The 17622-nt window shown below is 40.0% G+C and overlaps 2 protein-coding genes across 3 annotated transcripts; both read left to right on the forward strand.

Moving 5' to 3' along the window:
* The first annotated feature begins 413 nt into the window (after positions 1-413).
* LOC306791730 (uncharacterized protein) lies at positions 414-4380 on the forward strand. Of its 2 annotated transcripts, none has more exons than XM_079288597.1 (5): positions 414-986; positions 1141-1471; positions 3436-3490; positions 3622-3733; positions 3821-4380. In XM_079288597.1, the coding sequence occupies exons 2-5, from the start codon at positions 1163-1165 to the stop codon at positions 3843-3845; spliced, it is 501 nt and encodes a 166-aa protein (XP_079144723.1). In that variant the 5' UTR covers positions 414-986; positions 1141-1162; the 3' UTR covers positions 3846-4380. The 2 variants fall into 2 exon arrangements, with proteins under 2 accessions (XP_079144723.1, XP_079144722.1); XM_079288596.1 differs by having other exon boundaries at positions 414-981.
* A 4372-nt stretch (positions 4381-8752) lies between these two features.
* Positions 8753-16720, forward strand: hcn3 (hyperpolarization activated cyclic nucleotide-gated potassium channel 3; the record flags this gene model as incomplete). The annotated part of the gene is made up of 7 exons (XM_079287761.1): positions 8753-8889; positions 12601-13030; positions 13132-13293; positions 13857-14075; positions 14468-14614; positions 15551-15791; positions 16518-16720. The coding sequence occupies exons 1-7, from the start codon at positions 8801-8803 to the stop codon at positions 16718-16720; spliced, it is 1491 nt and encodes a 496-aa protein (XP_079143887.1). The 5' UTR covers positions 8753-8800.
* Positions 16721-17622: the final 902 nt, after the last annotated feature.

Here is a 17622-nt window from a genome sequence, read left to right on the forward strand (position 1 = left end):
GCATAGAACTGTGTGTTTAGTAGCTATAATAAAAGTGTTCAATGATTCATATTTAAGAATTCATAATTAGTCATAATCATAAGGGTTTTGGAAATGCATAATTAAGATAAGCATAAAGTGTTTTAGGATTAGTAGCTAGAAGTAGAATTTGAGACATGAAGCTTTTGCCAAAGTTGCAGAAGTTTAACGTTTATACTGAAGGATTATCATAGAAGGGATTAAACAATAACTGACAGTCATTGAATGTGTTAGTAAACTCAGGGACAGAAAGGCAGACAGGCGAATACACTCCTGGAAGTTAGCCAATAGGAATCGGGATAAACGGAAGAGGAGGTGTTTCGAACGGATGTGGGTGGTTTCATTTCAAGTCTTTTTCTCTCTCACGTGATGGCTCTCAGAGGACGGACGGGTTTTATACCTGAGGAGCTGAGTTGAGTTTTTTGCAAACGGGGTTTTATTGATTTAATATTTCATGAAATGGTGTACTTCACTGTAGATAATGTGCTTGCATCAGTGGATTAAATTCCTTTTAATTGTAAACCAGTCTTGGTAGATTTCTTATTGCAGCGTGTCGACTGTACAAAGCAGCCGGACACGTGCTCTGGCCTCCTCGCTGTGGAACAGACTCAGACTTCCACACAGGTGTGATCAACTGCTCCAATCAGCCATCAGCTTCTTTCTTCAGAAAGAACCGGTTCTCTCCCCATCACAGTAAAAAACACGTTGCATATCACAAAGTACACTTGTGAACTTTATCACCTGATGATTTACGACACAACAGTGTGAGCTACTCGACCTGTTTGCAGTGTCAAAGTCAAACAGAGAACTGGTCTGTTGAGAAACAGGGTGGGGGCACAAAAGTGGGTGGAGCATGAACCGACACTGGCTGTTAACCTCGGGACAGTTTGATTGTTTGCTGTGAAGAGACACACAATCTGTGTGTAAATAGATGAAAGCAAGATTTGAAGTGGACTACAGAAAGTAAGGTAAGCTGGAAATATGACTCGGCATGTGGGAATTTTAACTGACGTTTGTTATCACACTCTTATTGATTCGAAGCTGGACTGAACACTGTGGAACATGTCATCCCTGCTTCTGCAGGTATGTTTATCTCTCTCGTTGTTTTCAATCTTTCCACAGTACAAACACCCAAACAGCTTCAATGAGGGTTCCGGGGCTTCTGCTCATTATATCCATTTTTGTGTGCATGGCACTGCTGATGATTATTCTGAGTCAACAACAATTGTTGACCACAGTGTACAAGGAATCAGACACGCTGCCAAATTGGAGAGACTCGGAGTTGGAGAGACTCGGTAATGAACAATCACAATTAGGTATCGCTAAAGACCTGGTGGAAAAGCTGCTGACTGAGGGGGGAAAAGCAGCGGAGGATCTGAAGGCTGAGGTGGCCAAAACCGCCCCAGACATGGAGAAGAGGAAAACAGAAGTTGACGCTTGTGAAGCAAGAAAGGTGAAAAGTTTATTTTTTTGCTGTTTTTGCTTTAGCATCTCTCTTTCTGCTCTTAAAGGAAATAGTGGACATGACTGTGTTGCTAGAAAAATGCTGCAGGCCAGGGTGTAGTCCAGGAAAACGAATCCTCACGCTTAGCTTGCACACATGAGTTTGACACTCCTCCTGTGGGACAAGGACAATGACGGTAGTCAGCACAAACATGTAAATGACTCCATCTAGAGCCAGTGGCAGGTTTGGTTTGCCGGCTCTTTGAAAAGGACCTGCTCCGTATGTAGATATACGTAAACGGCTCATCTAAGGCAACGAAAACACCACAATACTTATTTTCAGGTGATTACACACATACTTATTAATATTATAGTCCAGTTCTACCAATAGAGCTCCCTAAATTCTACACACTCTTCCTGTAAGTAAAATTTGAAGGTATCCCAGTGAGCACTAACCCAGATTTCAACGTTGATTTCTGGTTGAAAAAGCGTTGATATGGGGTCTGAACGTCTAAGACGTATTTTAACCGTCTTTTGAACCGGCTAAATTACGGTTACAATGTCAACGTGTCACAAAACACCAATTGGTTGCTTTAAACATATTTCTCCAAAATCATATTCCGCTGTCCGTTCATATGTGGTCTACACGAAGACGTTATTTCAACGCATTCAATGTCTCATATAAAACGTCGTAAATATGGAACTATAGACTGTGTGCTGTCAACAAGAAGCTCACAGGACATCATAATGAGAGCAGAGCACATTATGTCTGCATATGTTCACTAAAACACAACTCAGTGTTTACTGCTGGAATACGCATGCGCACGGACTCTGCATTGTTGTAAGTTAGAGGCTGGAAACACGACAAGGTTTGAGCTAGCTAGCTCTTACTGAGTGATGAGGAAGTGAACGAGCTGATGGAATAAAGGAGGCTTCACGCTAACGACGTACTCTGTAAGTACTTGAACTACTTTATTCCAGTATTGCAAACCGAAATATTATTACCATACCATTAATATCATGTTATGATCATCATGCGGGTGAGGCTGCTAGCTTGTTAGCATGTAGCGTTAGCAGGTTACGAACAGTAAACAGCAGACATGTGTGTTAGTTAATGTACTGTACTAACGTTAATAGATCATGGTCAAAACATTGTTGTTTGGGTTATGGCAATATATAAACAATATTGTGTAATATCCAGGTCAGCATCGTTCCGTTGAAGACACGTCTATGGTCTCCGGTGTAGAGACGTTCAAAACTGGTCTAAGTCAATATGTTTTTTTAATACTTGTTTTATTTACAGATGTCCAGCTTGAAAATATGGCAGATCTCCTGAAACAGGCTCCTGTGTGGCTTTGAAAACGACATTTAAAGAAGGAAAAGGAGATTATGTTTTTATATAAAGAACATTGTTATATTTATATTGTGCTTTAATAAATACAAATGAACTGTTGCTGTGTCACTTGGTCTTTTGTCCTGTAAGTGGAAACTGTTGATGTGTTCTATACCCAGAAGCACTGTAAGCATTTCGGCGTTGAATACACGGTGAGGTTGAGTTGCTAATTCACTTTTATGCCACTTTATTTGTGGTGTTTCAGATGACTTTACGTTGCAAGCGGTTCCATTTACGCTCTAACAGAATTACAATTTTCCAATATTTCAAGAAAAACGAGCTCGTGGCTTATATTTCCATATTCATATCTGTGGACAGATTGTGTCACTGCGATAGGAACCGTGCCAGATGCATTCAGAAAACTTTGCAGACGTGTGTAGTTCAGATCAGAATGAAAGTCAAATTCGAAGATGTCTCAGGTCCGAGCAAGGGCGCGGGGAAGTAGGGGTCTCGGTTAGAGCCCACCAGTCTTAGAGCTTGGATGTAATTGTAGTGTATAAAGAATCACAAGTACATATTCAGTGTTTGTGTGACACAACTTCCATGTCACATTGACTGACATTTCTACGACACTATTGTAGGAAACAGAAGCAGACGAGCTGGCCGCCAAGGAGCAGGAACTCTCAGAGACTGAAGGTATGACACACAATGACCTCACAGATAATTCTCAGCTGCGAGTGCCATCATGTGGTGAAATACAATAATTACTGTTTGATTCTAAATTGTTCCTTCTCTTCTCTCTCTTTTTTTTTTTTTTTGACACTAAGCAACTTTAAAAGCAGAGTCTGACGCCTGGAACCTAGAGATTGCAAATCTGAAAGCACAAGTGATAGGGTACAGGACAATATGTGATTATGTGAATGATGAGGAAAAAGCTAAGTAAGTCACAAGTACCCATCAGACATTTGTGGAAAATGGAGCATTAATAGTTGAATGATATTAACACAGTATAATTCTGTCTTTTAGGACATCGTGTGGCATCAAAGCTTAACCTCTCGCCTGAAGAAGATGGAGTAAGATCTCAACTCTCAACAATTGGTAAACTCACGTTTACCGTTAAAGTTTTATATTGAAAGTGATTACCGGGAGTGTCGCTATGTTACGTTGTCTATCGTGACACTAGTGGTGAAGGTACATGTTGTGGCCACTAGAGGGCCTCACGAATATTAATAAACTGCATTCTGTTAAAAACTCAATGGAGGTAAAACTGAGAAAATCTGGGAATGGATTAACACAGTTTGGTGTTTTTACATGTCATGAATACCTATTTGTATTGAAGACAGTTGTATTGTCATTTTCCCCTGATTACCGTCTTACAGTGCAAACTAGTACAACTGCCAGCTAGCAAGAAAGCTAGCGAATGAAACAAGCAATGATGACATCAAATGTTCCTGTACCAGTTTTTATTATCTATGTCATCGTCAAATTACATTTTTGGAGATTTATATAAAACATGATTGTTTATTGACTTGCCATCCTGCTTCTGACTCAGAGCCACAGGTCAGAAGCTTCATTTAATGCTAATAAAACACATTTTAAAACAAAGCGGTTCCTGCGTCTCTTGGCTGTTTCAAATGAGTCGGAAATTCTTCATTTATAATATGTGTTGTATGTTCCCACATCATTAGATAATTTGTTAGTAATGGAATGGTACGCCATACCGCCAGGAATCACGTGACACGGGAAACGTTTCAAAAGGCTTTTATTCTGACATTGTGGACAGGAAGTACAACTATACAATTGTGTGTGCTTTGACAGTAGTGCTGTTGTAGTTACTCATTGCGGCCACAAGAGGGCATAACATTTCAGAACTGTTAACAGAGCAGTTTGTCAAAACTATTAACAGAGCAGGTTGAAACCGTAAGAGGTTTTTAATATCAATTCCAAACATAAACCTGTGAAAAGGTATGGTGTACAAAAAATATTTAACACTTGTGTTCACCAAAACTCTCAATATGCTATTGTGTTCAGGGCTTGTTAGAGTTTATGGTTAAAAACAGCATTTATAGCCCATAGAATACAATCACGTGTAGACACTGCCCTCTGGCGGACTTAGTGTGTAACTACATCTGTCTCTGTATTTAATTTGAAAGTGCCTACCGGAAGTGACCCTGTGTAATTGTGTCTGCCTTAACACAAGGCACATTATATAGTAACGTGATGTGACCACTAGATGGCAGTATACAGCTAGCATTGCTCTTTTGCCAGGCCTCAATTCTTCATCTGCACACAGAAACGATAGCATATGACTGCTTCCGGTATGTACTTTCAAAATAAATATTTTTACATCAATAGCTCAGTTGTTGAGTTATAAATGGATTCATTTCTTACACTACAACCATTACGGCACAACTTCCCAAGCTAACAAAATGTAGCTATCTCTATTTTTTGTTGCCAAGTCTCCTAGTCTTGTTGCAAAACAAAAAGTATATATTAAACATCGTGTGGTGGCCGCCTGCTTTCATGAAGTCGATCAACTCCATCCTGTGATTCGCAGTCGTGACGGTCTGAGAGCAGAACTTCAGCAATTTACAGGTATTCATGCATCAAGTGTATGTTGTTAACTTAACCGGTTGATTTCACTAATTCTGAAAGAAGAATGACTCTGAAAACGGCCGTAAAAATACATCAATAACAAACAGCTTCCGGGCAGATTTTCTATATTTCTCTCAATGCAAATCAAAATGTTACCTTGACAGCTGTGAGAATCATTAACGGTCATCACGCATAAACTCACGTTTACTGTTAAAGTTTTATATTGAAAGTGATTACCGGAAGTATGGCTATGTTACGTTGTCTATCTTGACACTAGTGGTGAAGGTACATGTTGTGGCCACTAGAGGGCCTCACGAATATTAATAAACTGCATTCTGTTAAAAATTCAATGGAGGTAAAACTGAGAAAATCAGCGTATAGATTAACACAGTTTGGTGTTTTTACATGTCATGACTACCTATTTTTTTTAAAGACAGTTGTATTGTCATTTTCCCCTGATTACCGTCTTGCAGTGCAAAATAGTACAACTGACAGCTAGCAAGAAAGCTAGAGAATGAAACAAGCAATGATGACATCAAATGTTCCTGTACCAGTTTTTATTATCTATGTCTTCGTCAAGTTACATTTTTGGAGATTTATATAAAATATGACAATTTATAGACTCACCATCCTGCTTCTGACTGAGAGCCACATGTCAGAAGCTTCATTTAATGCTAATAAAACACATTTTAAAACAAAGCGGTTCCCACATCACCAACATGTCTGAAGAAGATGAAAGATCTATGATGTACTGATGTATGAAACCACTTTACAATGCAAACACTGTCATCATGACATTGCTTTGTTAATCGGGGTATTTAATAATATCAATTATTTGCACACATTGCACGAATGTCTTTTCCTTGTAAAAAAACTGTTTCTCCAAACATCAACTTTGTATGAGTCAAAATAAACCGCCATGTATTCAGCTTTGTGATGATGAAACTGTATTTGTATCGACTCTTTTCATGCAAGTTATTACACTTTGATATGCTTTACATGTGACTGTCATAATAAAGCAGCACAAATATAACCAGTAAAACAATCAGAGACGTAGCTATGCACATGAAAGGAAACTTTAAAATAAGAAAGATAAAAGATAGTACAAGTAAATGCAAAAACAGCCCAAACAAGTAAGGAATAATTTAATACAATTTAAATAATGGCCAAAAAACATTCCAATTACAGCTTTTCTCTGTGGTACTTTTCTCAGATCAGAATTTAAACTCCCTCCCTGTTATATTGACAACATGGCTAAACATTTTGACTATGTTGTTTGTGAACAATGACATGAGGACTTTAATGCTGTCAACACCTCAAACAATCTCCATTCAATTATTTATTTCTCTTAAGAAGCACAAGAATTATCTTAAATTATAAAAGAACAATTCATCTTTTCTGAAAAGTATGATGAAAATCATCCTTGTGACGGCACAATTGTTTTCAAACATCTCATGAAAGAAATCTTGAATGACTTATGTCGGTCTTCTGTCAGGACCCCAGTTTCTCAGTGCCTGAGGGTCGTCAGATATTAACAATACAAATAAAAGACCAAGTTCTTTATTTTATTGTCTGTCAATTTGGTGTCAGTTTCACACACATGGTAATATTATATATATTACATAATTATACCATGTGTGTGAAAATGTTAGAATTTTGTCAAACAGTTAAAGGTTAATTTTACATCAGATGGGGAAACAACTATGAAGCTACTTACTTTGATTACTTCAACATTTTAATCAGTGCGCTTTAGTTAAGATCAATTTAATTCATCCAGAGGGAAGTTGTTGTTCACTGATTAACTTTGTGCATGATATCCAAAACACCAAGACTAGCTCCAGGACTTCCAGTAATTGTGGCTTTTCAAGTGTACCTGTTTGGGGGTCACAGGTGTAAACGTGAACACGAGACCTGCAACTTCAGAGAAGACACCAACAATGGTGAAATGTGATCTAATAGCCCGCAGGGGGTCCATATAATGAAGACTGACCTGCTCACAGACAGGAAGACACCAAGAGAGAGACGGTCTGGAGGGCAGCACTGAGCACGTTGAGTACTAGTAGCTCAATAAACAGGTGTAATTAAACATCATTTTAAGATGTGCTGGGCAAATGTGTTACCTCTTTGCACAGAGCCAGGCTAGCTGTGTCCTCTTATTTCCAGCCGTTATGCTGCGCTCGGCTGCTGGCTGTCAGTGGACCGACATGAGTATCGATCTCATAAAATGAATGCAAAATATGGAACTCTTTGATTTATTGAGTCTGTAAATCAACTATAAAGATATTTTTAACGCTTGTTGTGCGGGTAAAAACAAAAAATAAATTTGAAATGAATATCGAGCGTGATATATTTCGAGCAGATACGAAGGCGCTGTGGTTTCCAGTAGCTTAATTCCCGTTCCCGTTCTGCCTGCGCGACAAGACCTGCAGCCGCATCACCACCCCGGGACTCGTCCTCGAGGAGGGAGGGCTCTTCCACCGCAGGGAGGAGGGGGAGGAGGAGGATAGAGGTGAGTGGACGCAGTTATGCCAACAAGCCGATTATTGAAGGCGACTGAAGCCTCTCTGTCAATTTGCGTCAAACAAAGACGGACACACAATACATCTGAGGCTGAAGTTTTTGTTTTTACGGGCGGAGGATTCATTCAGCAATTCACAGGGAAGTACTTTTTTTAATGGCTGCAACTTTTTATGGATTTGAGAAAGCCATTGTTTCTATTATATACGATTTAGAGACTTGCAATGTGTATTTGCTAATCTGTAGAGAGCTAAAAATGTTTTTTAGTTGCTGTGGTGTCACTGTTTTATATTTTTAATCTCAGTACCTGCATGTTACTTTATGTTCACAGCCTGCCTAAAAGTATTTCAGTATTTATTTGATGAAGGAAGTTAACACTAAAAGAATGCATCAAATGAAAATGGCAGCTGCAGTTTACTTTTTTAATAAGTGAACTTTACAACCAGGTCCCTACAAGCCAAGTCATAGGGAAAACAGAGCCCACTTTGTCTTGCCCAGTTTAAAGTGCAAAGTATGAAAATGAAGAGCCTCTCCAGGAGTATCGAGGACCAGAGAAACATTAGCGAGAGCCCGTCTCACAAACCGGAGACATCCAGGTACCGCAGCTGGAGCAGCCTCCGCTTCTCAAGGTGGAGAAGTGGCTCCCAGAGGATGACCCCCCCTGGTACCCCCTCCCCAAAGGAAGAGAAGAGGGCCAATGTGACCAAGACGCTCTTCTCCTTGGTTCAGACTCACAATGACGACTTTACGGCAGATCCAGATAGCGTGCTTGAAACCAACGAGGAGGGCGAAGGAGACAGCGACGACACAAAACCCTCATCGGACCAGTCCACCTACTTCCAGAGGCATTTAGTGTCAATTTTGCAGCCCGGGGTCAACAAGTTCTCCCTGCGCATGTTCGGCAGCCATAAGGGTGTTGCTGCTGAGCAGGCCAGGGTCAAGAGCTTTGGAGTGTGGATCATCCACCCTTACAGTGATTTCAGGTAATAATGAGGTTCTCTTCAGAGTTTCCTCGGTTTCCTTTTTATTTCAGTGCTGTTTGTGGGAATGCTTGCCCCCATTATTTCTACATTAACATGAACAGAACATGCAAAATGGGTGAAAACACAAGTCAGCCTTTTGCCAAAACAACATTCCCCAATTGGTCGTTAATCTTTCTCAATCTTCCCTTGAACGTATCCAGTTTACATCCAACCGAACAGCCTGTGACGGTGCTGAGATGCAATTGTTCAAAGACAGCAGCTGATGTCAGGGTCGGTCTCACATGATAAGGCGATGAAGGGATTTGATTAGTGATACAGTATATAGGACAAGATCATCTGGATTAAAGATACCACTGGTAACTCCCTTTCTCCCTGCTGAGGAGGAGGTATAACTACATTCATTGATGCTGTTAATTTAAGTGATCCAATGTATTCCATTTGAAAAACAGCCAATATTGTTTTGCTCTAGTTTAGCATCACTTTTGGAGGATTTGTCAGATCATTCAGCTTTTGTGGCGGAGCAACATCCTAGCAGCGATGCCCCAAGCAATCCGTATGTGTGGTCCCTAATAATAGCCGCCATCAAATTTAAGCAATTTTTAAACACCAGGCCTATGCCAGACAGAGAGGATAAACACGTGCAGAGGGATTATTGCCCATAAGAATCCCTATAATTCCAATCTTGCTCTATTATGCAATAGTACACAGACAGCTGAGGGGGGATTACTGGAGGCCTGCTCTCCTTAAACCTTAACTTCCCCTTTTTAATGGATGAGTTGGAATAGCACATTTGTGGTTACAGCTTTCCTGTTTAGTGGTTAAGGTTGAATAGCTGGTTTCATTTTGCATTTTGAATCCAATTTAAAATTGGCATTTAATGACGGAATGACATGCAACAAAGGTCCTTCACTGATATCCAAAAGTGGCGTTGCGATCACATAATATGGTACATTTTTTCATCACCAGGCCTCTTGTCAAATCTTTATCTCCCTTATTGTTTTCAGCAAAGATTATTATACGAAGCTTTCAGGTTGTCAACTAAATTATCTGAACTTAAAGTCAGGGGCTCTCCAAAGTCACTGTGCTTCATCCTCTGCAAAACATGAATATCTGTGCCAACTTTAAAGTTAGCATTTGTAACTAACAAGAGTACGCTAGATTTTTTTAAATGACTGAAAGTTGCCAAGTCGGCAACACTGTCAGCCCGTTCCTGCCAGGCGGCAACCACAGAGTCTGGTAAGTGAAGCCAATGTAGAAGTACCTTCAACTTGAGTTCTTTCTAATGGCCATCAGGGGGCGACTCCTCTCCTCTACTCCTCTACTAAGAAGTGTGATCGTATAGAAGTCTATGAGAAAATGACCCTACTGCTCACTTGATTTATTACCTCATCAAACATTGTAAACATGAGTTTATGGTATAGTTTCAAGTCTTCTTCAATACAGCATGATGTTCATTTAGTAAATGATGGTCCATTTAGAGTAAAATAGACAATAGAACAGGGGATGCTTTGAGGCGTTGTCCGTCCTGGAAGTTGTAGTTGTTTTCATCCTGCAACTTTAACCCTTTCACAGTTTGTTTTCAGTTCATGAAAGTTAATTGAACCATTTTGATCCCCTAAAAATGTCTTATTCAGCGTTTGGATGTAGTTTGCAGGCAGGTGGAGAGGCAGGTAGGCCGTCTAATCATTTAATTGGGGCCAAAGGAAATGATTGGACGGGTTTATTTCAGTCTTGTGACAGCCGCAGATACCAGATTTATTTTCTCTATTTTGTCAGAACATTTATTAATTATGTAATAGTTATAGTAATACTCAACCCTGGATTTAGATTCAACATAAAATGCTTTTATAAAACCACGTTGCTATTCCTGTTCCACTCCCGCTTTTATTAATAGCTAAAAGGTTTTCATACAGAAGAATTAACTCGGCCTCTCACATGCTTCATGGAAACAGCCATAATGGCGTCCAGAGTCTTTAGTGGAGTTATTAGCAGCAAGCAACCACTAATCTGCTGCAACATGAGAGGAGATGATAAGTAGTCATGTAAACCAGCGTGTAGACACAGACGACAGATAGATGGAAGGATAAACGTGAATGAGAATGGGGAACTAATCGATCCCTTCCTGTGTCTCTGCTCTGACACTAAAGAACACTATCATTTTCTCACAGGGTTCATATGGTGATCACTGACAAGTGACGGTAGTCAGACATAGTCTGGTTCATATACTGTTACTGTGCCTCTGTCGAGAGAGAGAGAGAGAGAGAGAGAGAGAGAGAGAGAGAGAGAGAGACCCGAAGTGATTGATTCGTGATCGACAACATGTAAGGAAACCCAATCCGTGTACTTGTGGTGTATAACGAGACTCTGGACACTAATAGGAAAATGGGACTTGTATGACACGAAGCAGACAGGGATGATTGACGCTATGTGCAGCGCAGACATCTGGGCTTCAACATCCTAAAAGCAGCAGACCGCCTATCAGACAGCAGTGGCAGTGACGTTTCTCTTTTCTTCAATGACTTAATATTGAGCCCGCTGAGGTAAACACCATTCATCATTGATGAGAAGGGGTTCCTCTTGTGACAGCAGCTTGTTATGAGAGTACGGCTCACCTTCCCTTGATGGTGCACTATTTATTCGATAACTTCACTTGACCTTGATTGCTAATACTATACTATACTTAAAGGAATAGATTTGGACTTATTCGCTTTCTTCTTAGTATTATTAGAAGATCAACGCCAATCTGCAGGTAAGTATGGAGCCAGATCTAAGAGGTGACTAGCTTTGCTTTTGTCTGGCTGTGTCCAAAGGCAGAATAAATAGCTTAACATCACCTCTAAAGCTCACTCATTATATATTGTTTGTTTAATTCATATTCAAACAGAAAAGTTGTGATTTATTGAGGAGTTGCAAGGCAATTACGGTAAGCTAAGCTAGATCTCTCTTGGCTCCACCTCCTTACTAAAAGCACATAATGCATGTGACAGACTTTACTGTATGTCACTGGTGTTTCTCTATTTAGGGAATACTGTAAGACACTCTGGAGCAGCTGCAACAAAACAAACACTGTAGACACCAATAGACTCCATAACAATGAATTCTCTCACAATGTGAACAGATTTCACGATAAGCCTTTTGCTGCCTGCAGGGATAAGGCTGTTAACCTCCCGAAAAGCTCCCCGGGCCTCTCCTGAACTCTGAACCCAAAGAAGTTCGGGTCGCACCATCAACTTGACAATCAGCATTATTGCCAGAATTCGCTCATATCCGTTCACACATGTATAAACCAAAAACACTTCATGTATGACCCAGTAAGAGGACTTGTATGTTTTTACATTTTTAGATTTTTAATCTTTTAATTGTATGCAGGAGTGCACTTCTGTTAGCCTGCAAAAGACAGACTTAGATATAAATATAAATATTTACAATGTTTCTTTCATTCATTTCCCTCAGATTTTCTTTGAATATTATCATTTATTTATACAGTTAACAACAATTCAAAGGTCCTCAAGAGGATGCTCAGAGCACTAAAATAGCTTTAAACAGCAAGAAACCGTATTATTTTATTAAGGAGCAAAAAGGGGACACTGGATGTATCTGGATCACTGTACAACAATAGCGGAAAAGGTTTTGGTGTTTAGTTGTACATAAAATGCTCACGGCTTAGCATCTGCACAACCATCACACTCCCACCACTCCTGTTCTGTCCAGGTTTTACTGGGACATCGTGATGCTCCTGTTGATGATGAGTAATCTGGTCATTTTGCCATGGGGAATCACCTTCTTTGAAGACCAGAACACCGGGCCCTGGATCACCTTCAACGTCCTGTCTGACACTCTCTTCCTCATGGACCTGGTTTTCAATTTCCGCACAGGCATCCCAGTAGAGGACAGCCACATCATCCTGGACCCCAAAGATATCCGCATGCAATACCTCCGCAGCTGGTTCCTCGTGGACTTCATCTCCTCCATCCCCGTTGACTACATCTTCCTCGTTGTAGACCTGGAGTCCCTGCAGGACTCGTCTGACGTGTACCGCACCGCCCGCGCCCTGCGCATCGTGCGCTTCACCAAGATCCTCAGTCTGCTGCGTCTTCTCAGACTGTCTCGCCTCATTCGCTACATTCACCAGTGGGAGGAGGTAAAGGGAGGATGAGGGATGAAGCTCATGATGATCAGAAATTCAACTTTTGTCCTGTTTAATGTTGGTTTCTTTCTTCCATACAACTTCCTCTCGCTCAGATTTTCCACATGACTTATGACCTGGCCAGCGCTGCAGTGCGCATAGTCAACTTGATTGGTATGATGCTGCTGTTGTGCCACTGGGACGGCTGCCTGACCTTCATGGTGCCTATGCTGCAAGACTTCCCCCCAGACTGCTGGGTATCCAAAAACAACATGGTGGTGAGTACATGTTCATTAATACATACTCACATGCATGTTTTATAAAAAAAAATGTAAACCTGGAAAAAAATCGATCTCCATCTATTGGGAAAATAGTTCTTTCCTTAAAAACCATAATCCAAAATGTAATATATGTGGAATTGCTTGCCAGTTACAATTTTGCTTATTCAGTTGACCTGCTGTGCACTGACTAAAAGACTGTTTAGGTTCCAATGGCAATTCATTTGATTAAATTAATGGAACAGTTTGAATGAGGAGATTGAAGCCCCTCTCTGACATTAGAGTGGTTTTAATCATCTCACCTATCTCATCAAGTGAATAACTGTATTTCCCCAAATGTTAAACAATTTCTATAATTACAAGTGCACCAGTGGAAAACTGCATATATTTTTCTTATAATGAATACCAAATTACATTAATTCCAGGAAACTTCTAGGAAATTATTTGGCGACCTTTATCTGTAAAACAATGTAACTGTAAAAACGTCACTTATGCTGCATTCATGTGGCTATAGCCATGTAAAGTATATTTTCTCCCTTCGTTGTTTACTCTGTCCTTCCCAGAATACTACATGGCACCTACAGTACTCCTACGCCCTCTTTATGGCCATGAGTCACATGCTGTGTATAGGGTACGGTGCCCACCCTCCAGAAGGCCTGACTGACGTTTGGCTCACCATGATCAGTATGGTCGTGGGGGCCACCTGCTACGCCATGTTCCTTGGTCATGCAGCTAACCTGGTCCAGTCCTTGGATGCATCACATCGGCAGTATCAAGAGAAGGTAATCACCTCTGCACTGTCTGCAAAAGATTAACACACTAAAACATTTTGACCTTCAGCTTCAATTGTTTTGTGCACGGTATGTCCCAATAGCTTCACGTGGATGCTAATGTCATTCTGGCTGCAAGGTTTAATATCACAGCCATGTTTTATATCATAGGCTTACCTGCTCGTGCTTTATTTGTGGAAATTGTGCCAAATGCCTAGAGAATATTTATATTATCTAATTGTTTTTGTGACCTAACTCTGACCCTTTCCAGGGGATTTTCACAAGATAAAGCAGAACGGATGATGGACAAATGATGGCACCATTGTTTTGGATCAGCTCTGTGGAATTCCAATTGTATCCTCATGAAGGTCAAATGTCCATGTGTTTTGTACAAATGATTTCAGTACAAGCAAGTGGAGCAGTACATGTCGTTCCATAAACTGCCGGTGGATGTAAGACAGAGGATCCATGATTATTACGAGCAGCGATTCCAAGGCAAGATGTTCGATGAGGACAGCATCCTTGGAGAGCTCAGTGATCCGCTGAAGGAGGTGTGTTATTCATGAGACCATCCATTTGACTTTCTGTCTCTTGCTTTCTCTCCATGTCTCTCTTTATCGAGACATGCCCACACAGATGCAACTTTAAGCCTGAAAGATAAGTTCAAAAGCAATATATGTATTAGTCTGAGTCCAAAAACATGAAGATATTAAGTTTAAAATGATATAAAAGTAGCGTATCCTCTCATTGGAGTAGCAGGATTGTTTACCAATTTTTCACATTTCTTGCTTGAAAATAGCTATATATTCCAATGTTTATATTCTCTATATCATGATGTGAAAAATGTATGCAGTGTTATTTTTTTTAATAAGTCGATCAATGGTGTTGATAGCAGAAATTTGCCCATCAAAATTTCCTTAAGCCAAAGGGGACATTTTCAAATGTGAGCTGATTCTTAGTTAATTCATTGATTAGATAGTCAACAAAATGTGAGGATTTTCTGCTTCTTGCAACTTGAATCTTTGGGTTTTGGACTGTTGGTCAGACAAAACAAGACATTTCAAAAGGTTTCAAGTTTTGTAGACCAAGCGATTAGTCCAAAAAATAGTCTGAACATGAATCTATCATGAGAACAATCATTACTTGCAGTCCTAGCCTTGTTTTGTTCAAACAAAGCCATATATATTTTGTTTACTATCGCATAAGACAAAGAGAAGCAGTTAATCCGTATCAAAACAGTGGATCATCCATTTTCTATTTGATTAATCAATTGATTGACCAAACATCAGCTTCAGTTTCAGATCTACAAAACTTGTCACACATGTAGAACAAGAGCATCAATAAATGTGTTTACTTTCTCAATAAAATGAGCTCAGAATCATTCATTTGAACAGCTGAATGTGATAAAATGATAACACGGTAACATAGAAAATGTCTCAGCATCACTTATCTTAATGTCTTCTCTCTCCACTCTTTCCACCATGCAGGAGATTGTCAGCTATAACTGCCGTGGGCTTGTAGGCAACATGCCACTGTTTGCCAACACCGACCCTCATTTTGTGACAGTGATCCTGACCAAGCTGCGTTTCGAAGTCTTCCAACCTGCGGACCTTATTATACGAGAAGGAATGCTGGGTCGGAAAATGTACTTCATCCAGCACGGCAGCGTCACTGTCATCCCACGTGGCAATAAAGAGATTACGCTCAACGATGGAGCATATTTTGGAGGTAAATCATTTGTGAATCATTTAACCTTCAAAAGGTTTCCCATCAAATTGTGAAGAGGATGGTTGTGTTTCCTCTCCTGTTGTTAAAGCTGTCGCTGACCCCTTTTCACTTTTTCTGCACTTGCTATACAAATGTATTGCTCATGTGTACATCATCTTATCATCCAGACACGGCCTTGAATCTAAGATTGCAACATCCAATTATTTTATCGATTATTGATTAATCTGACAGCAATTTTCATAATTAGCTGATCAATTGTTTGGCCTAGAAATGTTAAAAACAATACTTAAAAAAAGAAAACACCCATTACAATTTCCCAAAACACAAGCTGACGTCTTCCAGTTGCTTGTTTCGTTTAACCAACAGTCTCAAAGCCAAATATATCTAGTTTACCTTCTTGGAAGACCTAATAGTTTGACATTTTACGAGTTAAGCTGATTTGCTTTCTTAATTATTGTTAGATGATAAGATTGGTACCACTTTTGTATCTGTACTCTAGAGTCAGCAGCCGGTTAGCGTAGCTTAGCACAAAGAGGGGAAACAGGGGGGAACAGCTAGCTTGGCTCAGTCCATTATGCTTAGCTGAGCGAGCCAGCTGATAGCTTCGTAATTACTGTGCAGACATGAGAGTGGTTTCATTCATCTGTTTCTTGGAAAGCGAAAGATTTTCCAATACATTGAACTATTGCTTTAAAGGTTAAACTGACTCTCTCTTCCTTGGTTCAGAGATCTGCCTGCTAACCCAAGGACGACGCACAGCCACTGTTAGGGCTGAAACCTACTGTCGCCTTTACTCCCTGAGCGTGGACAGTTTCAACGAGGTCCTGGAGGAGCATCCTCTAATGAGGAGGGCGTTTGAGAGTGCGGCTGTGGACCGACTGGGCCGGGTGGCTCGCAGACCCAGTTATCAGCCTCCACCAGATGAGTGACTTCCTCAGTACTAACGAAGAAAGACGCCTGCCAGAAATGCGGAGGATATTTGTCATGCTGTGACTGACCGTGACCACATAACAAAGAAACCTTTGTTGTAAATTTGACTAATTGCAGTTTACTTTAGTGCTCAATGATGGATGTAGAACCTCAGTTTTATTTATTTACACATTATTGCTGCACTTGGTTGAAAATAGTGCACCTTCAGTTGATTTTGTTTTGTTACTTGGTTCTCAAGGCATTAGCTGAAATTAAATTTTGTGTTAGATCTTTGTATGTAGTTTCATGTTCGATTCATTGTGTCATTTACAAATCGATGAAAAAAAATCACAATTTTCTAGTTTCTTCAGCAACTTTGGTGATACATGTGCTTTTTACCATTGGCAACACTAGCTTTTCCAAATGTAAATACTGCTTTAATACTTATTTTTAGTTGCCTGTATGCTTTCTGGCACTGCAGTTTCATAATCCATCACATCATTTATACGAGCGAGGGAGCACCAGCTGGGCTACACATCACATGGCTGAATGTAGCGCTGATTCTAATGATCCCTCAGATCTGAAGGTTGCATCAAGTCACGGTTTAATACCAATGTTCACTGAGGATAAGCTGCTGTGATGTAATAACTCCAACTGTACAGATACAGATTGCACACAGATATGCATCATTGTTTAAATGGCCACATTTAATCGTGCTCAAACTTGAAGAGGTAATCTAAAAAAAATTACCTTTTCATCTCTTCAATTCAGTGTCCAGTATTACTTTGATTTCTTTCCACACACGGACTTAAGTTACTGACTTTTCTTTTGAATCACACTTTTATCTGTTTTAATTCTCTGCTGACTATAATTGTTTGCAATTAATATGCAAACAAACATTTGGCTTTAAATAGGCAGAAAT

Source organism: Melanostigma gelatinosum, assembly GCF_949748355.1.
Source record: "Melanostigma gelatinosum genome assembly, chromosome: 17".
Lineage (NCBI taxonomy): Eukaryota > Metazoa > Chordata > Actinopteri > Perciformes > Zoarcidae > Melanostigma > Melanostigma gelatinosum.